This window comes from Heteronotia binoei, chromosome 15 (assembly GCF_032191835.1).
Source record: "Heteronotia binoei isolate CCM8104 ecotype False Entrance Well chromosome 15, APGP_CSIRO_Hbin_v1, whole genome shotgun sequence".
Classification (NCBI taxonomy): domain Eukaryota; kingdom Metazoa; phylum Chordata; class Lepidosauria; order Squamata; family Gekkonidae; genus Heteronotia; species Heteronotia binoei.
In genome coordinates this window covers 58,859,107-58,866,372 of record NC_083237.1, presented here as the reverse complement: position 1 = coordinate 58,866,372, position 7,266 = coordinate 58,859,107, and the positions used below count along the sequence as shown (strand labels likewise).

At 50.4% G+C, this 7,266-nt stretch overlaps 1 protein-coding gene across 1 annotated transcript; it reads right to left on the bottom strand.

The window, feature by feature from the left end:
* Positions 1 to 780: 780 nt before the first annotated feature.
* LRRC3C (leucine rich repeat containing 3C) lies at positions 781 to 1,847 on the bottom strand. The gene has a single exon (XM_060256266.1). The coding sequence runs from the start codon at positions 1,743 to 1,745 to the stop codon at positions 963 to 965; it is 783 nt and encodes a 260-aa protein (XP_060112249.1). The 5' UTR covers positions 1,746 to 1,847; the 3' UTR covers positions 781 to 962.
* Between the last annotated feature and the right edge of the window lie 5,419 nt (positions 1,848 to 7,266).

Below are 7,266 nucleotides of genomic sequence, written 5' to 3'. Positions count from 1 at the left end.
CAGAACCCTTCTGTTAACAGCAGGGAGAAATGGTGAAAGAATGGCTTTGAAAGCTCAAAACACTGATTCCACCCCCCCACCCCTCCCCACACCGTTCTAATGGATTTCGGTAAAGAAGAAAAAGAATTCCAAAGAAAAACAAAACCCTAATAATAAAGAATCTAAGAGGGGAAGTGTCAGGGCTGTTAGAGCACGTTCGAGAAGAACGTTCAGCATTAATGGGACGGCGTAATTTGTTTCTTCCTCGTAATAAGAGGCGCGCGGCCTCCTAGCACTTGGTAATTACTTTAGATTATAGCTATTTTCAGCTCCTCGTGCGTTAGGCCTTGAAATAACCTCCAAGACGGCAGCCTGCACAGACCGACTTAGAAGTAAATCCCACGGAAGACAGTGGGATTTACTTATGAGTCGACATACGTAGGATTTCGCTGCGCTCCTGTTATAAGAGTTTTCCTGAATCAGAGCCTGAGCAAAATCCTCTCGCTCCCAACCGCATCTCTGGAATGCTGCATGATGGGAACACATCCCAGGACGCAAAGTTCCAGGTTTTTGATACCAAACGTTAGAAGACGGATGAGGGAGGGTATTCTGCAAAGTCAGCACACAATGGAGTCTCTTCCGTTGGCCTGGAAACCAGTCAATTCAACCCCTCGTTTTCCGCATGTCGAAGAATTCAGTCATGACTCTGACTGGGGCGTGATTCTTGCTGTTCGATACTCAGGAGTGAAATATTACGGGAGGCGTTTTGTAGAAACAGGGCCCTGCCTCCCCACCGTGGGGTTTTTTTTTTTGTTCTTCGTTTAATAACAGTCTCTTCAGCCATTGTGCGTTCCAGCGTGACCCACCAGAATTAGACGGAGAACCTCCTCATCTATTCCAGCAGATCTATGATTTTTAAGGGGGAGGACGTGGGCAGGATAGTCTGGGTGGGGGAACGGACTGGTGGGTTTTTATTTTTTTGGTCACACCACAGTGCTAATCGTCGAAGACTCCTCGGACTTCTTCTGCTTGCTGGGCAAGGACTTGAGATACTCTAGGTGCCGCCGGGCATCTTCTTGGTTCTGCCGGACGTAATAGATCAGGTACGAGATGACCATGGCAAACCAGCCAAACATGGTGACCAGCATGGCGATGTCGGTGGTCTTCTTGTAGATGTTGCAGAAGTCTATGTCCCCGACCAGCTGTAAGAACGGCTTGCCGATGTGCTCCTTCCGCACGGACGCATCGCACACAATCCCGTCGGAAGTGCCGGCAACCAGCTCTACTCTCTCGATGAGTTGCTGGAGCGTGCAGTCGCAGAGCCAAGGGTTGCCGGACAGGTTGGCTTTGGCTTTGAGCGGGTTAAAAACGTCCTTGTTGACGGACACCAGCTTGTTGGAGGACAAGTCCAAAGAATGTAGGCCTTCCGGCAAGCCCCGGAAAGCCCCGACTTCCACCCGGCTGATGGCATTGTGAGACAGGTCGAGTTCCATCAGAAGCGGCAAGTTGTGGAAGGCATCGTTGGGCAGGAAGGAGATCTGATTGTAATCCAGGAACAGCTTGTTGGTGTCGTTGGGTATGTCCTTCGGGACGACGGTCAGATGAGCTTTGCTGCAACGGAAGGTTTTCAAGCCGTCTTCGCTGGAAGGGTAGCAGCCCTTGGGGTAGGTGGTGGCCGAGTGGAAGCAAAAGGCTATCAGGACGAAACTCTGGAGGAGAAGCCACATAGCCACTGAGTGGTACAGGAACCAGTCCACAAAAGGCATGTTGGGGCATCTGGATAACCGGGCATCTACTCAGCAAACAGACCCCTCTTGCAAAGTTCTCCGCCTCTTAGGGAGCCCCGGAGACAACTGTTTGGCAAGCGCTATCTGTGGAAGACAGAGCAACGGGTAAAACGAGAACTCAAGTCATACTCTGGTCTTCACAAAGACACTGAACAACAGATCTGAAGGCTTACAGAAATGGTCCTCAACGTATCCGGAGCCGGAACGAGCTAAACTGTAAGTGCGTGTCATCAGAGTCGTGTGACAGGAAAAGGGGGAGCCAGAATCACCAGTGTTCCCTCTAAGCTGAGTTAGTGTGAGCTAGCTCACATATTTTTAGCCTCCAGCTCACCCATTTTTGTCTCAGCTCCGGGAAAATGGCCCTAGAGCAAACTAATTTATGCAGTAGCTCACAACTTTAGTGCCAGTAACTCACAAAGCAGAATTTTTGCTCACGAGACTCTACAACTTAGAGGGAACATTGGATATAACTAGTGTCGAGGTCAGGGGTGGCCAAACTGTGGCTCGGGAGCCACATGTGGCTCTTTCACACATATTATGTGGCTCTCCGAGCCCCCATCTACTCAGCAAACAGACCCCCTCTTGCAAAGTTCTCTGCCTCTTAGGGAGTCCCAGAGACAACTGTTTGGCAAGCACTATCTGTGGAAGACAGAGCAGCGGGTAAAACTAGAACTCAAGTAATATTTTGGCCTTCACAAAGACATTGAACAACAGATCTGAAGGCTTACAGAAACGGTCTTCAGCCTATCTGGAGCCGGAACAAGCTAAATTGTAAGTGCGTGTCAGGGGGAGCTCTTTGACACATATGTGGCTCTCAAAGCCTCCATTGCCCCATCGGCTGGCTTGGAGAAAGCATTTTTCTCTTCAAATCACTTCACCAAGCCAGCTGACAGCTTGGAGAATGCACAAAGTTTATTTTTATTTTATGTGGTTAATTTAAATTCCACCCTTTCCCACGCGGGCTCAGGGCGGATGCTTTCTTTCCACCTCTCCCTCCCCACATTTGCTTTCCTATCTCCCTCTCTCGCCGCCTTGCAGCTCTCAAACATCTGATGTTCACGTCTTGCAGCTCTTAAACAAATGATGTTTCTTCTTTGCAGCTCTTACGTTAAGCAAGTCTGGCCACCCCAGGTCAAGGTCTAGATCGTGGATGGCGGTGCATAAGAGCCGGGGAGAAGAAACACAAGCTGAGCCTCACACGAAGAAGAAGAAGAAGATATTGGATTTATATCCCGCCCTCCACTCCGAAGAGTCTCAGAGCGGCTCACAATCTCCTTTCCCTTCCTCCCCCACAACAGACACCCTGTGAGGTAGATGAAGATATTGGATTTATATCCCGCCCTCCACTCCGGAGAGTCTCAGAGCGGCTCACAATCTCCTTTACCTTCCTCCCCCACAACAGACACCCTGTGAGGTAGATGAAGATATTGGATTTATATCCCGCCCTCCACTCCGAAGAGTGTCAGAGCGGCTCACAATCTCCTTTACCTTCCTCCCCCACAACAGACACCCTGTGAGGTAGATGAAGATATTGGATTTATATCCTGCCCTCCACTCCGAAGAGTCTCAGAGCGGCTCACAATCTCCTTTACTTCCCCCCCGCCCACAACAGACACCCTGTGAGGTAGATGAAGATATTGGATTTCTATCCCGCCCTCCACTCCGAAGAGTCTCAGAGGGGCTCACAATCTCCTTTCCCTTCCTCCCCCACAACAGACATCCTGTGAGGTAGATGAAGATATTGGATTTATATCCCGCCCTCCACTCCGAAGAGTCTCAGAGCGGCTTACAATCTCCTTTCCCTTCCTCCCCCACAACAGACACCCTGTGAGGTGGGTGGGGCTGGAGAGGGCTCTCAGAGCAGCTGCCCTTTCAAGGACAACCTCTGCCAGAGCTGTGGCTGACCCAAGGCCATCCCAGCAGGTGCAAGTGGAGGAGTGGGGAAACAAACCTGGTTCTCCCAGATAAGAGTCCGCACACTTAACCCCTACACCAAACTGGCGAGCCAAAAATCATGGAGGGATCTTCTTCCGTTGTGTGTGACCTTGTCTCACTGTCCCACTGTTCCCCGCAGAGTGCGTGCAAAGAGAAGCAGGGGCTACGGCACCCTTGCTCTCTGCACATGCCCATTAGCAGCCGGCCCTTGTAACAGGCGGCCCCCAAAACAGGAATGTCTAAAGGTGGTTTGCAATCCAGCAGGTGGGGAAGTCCAGACGCACAAGCTGACCGCGTGAACATATACCAGCTGCTTTAATGTGCCTAAGAACCCACTATATTATGGGGTTGCATTTCAGTTTCAACATAACATACAGGCAGATAAAAGAAAGGGGGGAAAAGCGATGCATGTAGAGTGCAATGCAGCCGGAGTCATATTGCAACCAGGTGGCTCATGCACTGGAGCATTAATGCAGCCAGGTGGCACATGCACGGGGCACCAATCTCTTGCCTGCCGAGGATGTGCAAGGACGTGCCGCTGACACCCCCATTTCAAAACGATGCTGCAGCACGGGAAAGTCCACACATGCAAAGCCCTGAGAGGTTCCCGCCAACCTTCCCCCCCCCCCCCCAACGGAAGACAGAACAGGCATCGCAAACCTGGGCTCAGCCGGTAACGAATTCATTTTCAAACGTGAGAGCACCCGCTGAAATTCCACGCCAAGGTGTCAGGTTCCTCCCACTTAGCAGATGACAACCCGTGCACCCAGTGGCTCATGCAACTGAAAGAAGGGTTCGGGTGACAAAGCCGGGAAGTGAGAAATGTGACCCTCTCCCCGCCGTCCGCACTGGCTGGTTAGTGCCACTCAGGAGCAGGGAGAAGGACTCGAGAACTCTTTGGGCTCAGGGCTGCAGCCCAAAGAGAGGGGGGGGAGCTAGCCGCTGATCGGAGGAGCCGATGGACGTATTAGGCTTAACCTCTAGTCTGTCACGGTAACCGCAGTCTCCACTGATTGTGATGGTGGCCCAGTTCCAAGAACTATGTCAAGGGCAGCCAAACTTGCTTAACGCAAGAACTACATAGAATAAACATCAGATGTTTGAGAGCCACAAAACATGAATGTCGGAGATTTGAGAGCCATGAGGGAGGGAGGGAGGGAGGGAGGGAGGGAGGGAGGGAGGGAGGAAGGAAGGAAGGAAGGAAGGAAGGAAGGAAGGAAGGAAGGAAGGAAGGAAGGAAGGAAGGAAGGAAGGAAGGAAGGAAGGAAGGAAGGAAGGAGATGATGATGATATTGGATTTATATCCCGCCCTATACTCATCTCAGAGCAGTCACAACAGACCCCCCACACACACACAACAGACACCCTGTGAAGTAGGTGGGGCTGAGAGAGCTCTTACAGCAGCTGCCCTTTCAAGGACAACTCCTATAAGAGCAATGGCTGACCCAAGGCCATTCCAGCAGGTGCAAGTGGAGGAGTGAAGAATCAAACTCGGTTCTCCTAGATAAGAGTCTGCGCACTTAACCACTACACCAAACTGGCTCTGAGGAAGGAAGGAAGGAAGGAAGGAAGGAAGGAAGGAAGGAAGGAAGGAAGGAAGGAAGGAAGGAAGGAAGGAAGGAAGGAAGGAAGGAAGGAAGGAAGGAAGGAAGGAAGGAAGGGGAAAGGAAGGATATAACAGTTAAAGAAATAAATAATAAATAAACCAGGTCCCAGTCAATGTTCCCTCTAAGCTGCAGAGTCTGGTGAGCAAAAATTCCACTTTGTGAGCTACTGGCATTAAAGTTGTGAGATGCAGCATAAATTAGTGTGTTCTGGGGTCATCCTTCCTGAGCTAAGACAAAAAGGTGTGAGCTGGAAGCTTAAAAGCTGTGAGCTAGCTCACGCTAACTAGGCTTAGAGGGAACACTGGTCCCAGTAGGATAGAACCAAAAAAGACCTATTTCCTTCCCAAGATGGACATTTATAGGCACTCTAATGTTATAATTTTACAGCAAGTTTAAGGACACTTTAAAAATTGCAGAAGTACAATGAAGGATTTCTGCCAGTTAGACTTTGCTGGATTCAGAGGCTAGGAGGCAGGGAAAACAGGGCGATTAGGAGAAACACAGTGTCAAAGGTGACTGGTAGCATGCCGGAAAGTCACAGATGGATAATCCATGGCTAGCGTAGGTTAGTAGGAAATGGCATGTCATATTTGCAGGTTAGGGTGACTGGAGATCTCCTGGGAATACAAATGATCTCCAGGTGACAGAGCTCAGTTCCCCTGGAGAAAATGGAAGGTGGACTCTGTGGCAGTCTATCCCACTAAAGTCCCCGCCCCGCCCCAAACCCCACCCCCCTCCCAGGCTCCACCCCTGAAATCTCCAGGTATTTTCCAACCCGGAGGAGGCAGCCCCGTTGCAGGTGGACATGGGGGCTGAAAGAAAGCAAGTTCTTAGTAACTGTAAGGAGAATTTTGCGTTCCGTCTAGAATGCTTCTGGATCCCACTGGTGCTACTCACACCACCTGCTGCGAACCACTGAACTAAGCCATTCAAATCTTGAATTATTTGCAGTCAAAATGGGCAGGGGGATTCAAGCTCTTCTATTCATCAGCTTTCAAAAGATCTGCATTCTTTTTCTAAGAGGTGGGAGCGTCAGACTAGCATCTGGGAGACCCAGGTTCGAATCTTCACTGCCACAGAAGTTTGCTGGGTGGCCTTGGGCCCGTCACATGTTCTCTGACTAACCTACCTCACGGGGTCGTAGTGAGGAGAATATGAGGAGAATAAGAGCGTGAGCCACTTCGGGTCGCCACTGAGAAGAAAACGGTAGAAATATCTACACGCCAAATATTCACAAAGAAAATGTTTCCATCAACATCAAATTCCAAAAGCGACATTTGAAAAAGTCCAGAAGCCAAGAGTCTGAATTTTAGGGATGCTGAACCTAGCATGACTTTCCCCCCGCCTTCTAGTTTCTCTTGAGCTGCTTTGCTGCGCTGGATTAAAAAAATAATTTGCCTCTTGCAAATGCAAGCAAAGCTGCCACAACCTGGAAATGCTCTTCTGCAAGGGACTCTCTGTGCACGCCCAGATGAGCAACTGAGCGACTGCAAACAGCCAAATGAGAGCCAGCGCGGTGTAGCGGCTAAGAGCAGCAGACTCTAATCTGGAGAACCGGGTTTGATTCCCCGCTCCTCCTCCACGTGCAGCCAGCTAGGTGACCTTGGTCAGCCACAGTTCTCTCAGGGCTGTTCTCTCAAGAGCAGTTCTCTCCAATCTCTCTCAGCCCCACACACCTTGCAGGATGCCTGTTGCGGGGGTGGGGGAGAGGGGAAGGAGATCGTAAGCCGCTACTTTGGGTAGCCAAAGGCAGAATATAAAACTAACTCTCCTTCTTCTTCAAATTCTCCATGGTGTTGATGAGGTACGAGGCAGCTCTCCCCAAACCAACGAGTCTGGTGTCGGCTTCTGCAGTTTAGGGCAAGCGACACTCAGCAGTCTGTTCTAAGCCAGGAATAAGGGCAGGAAATGTTCAAAGACTGCTCATAAAACACCAGGCGGAGCTCCTGAACCAGAGC

Bases quoted from the DNA above. Each gene is read 5' to 3' on its own strand.
- LRRC3C (XM_060256266.1), bottom strand. From the start codon at position 1,745: ATGCCTTTTGTGGACTGGTTCCTGTACCACTCAGTGGCTATGTGGCTT.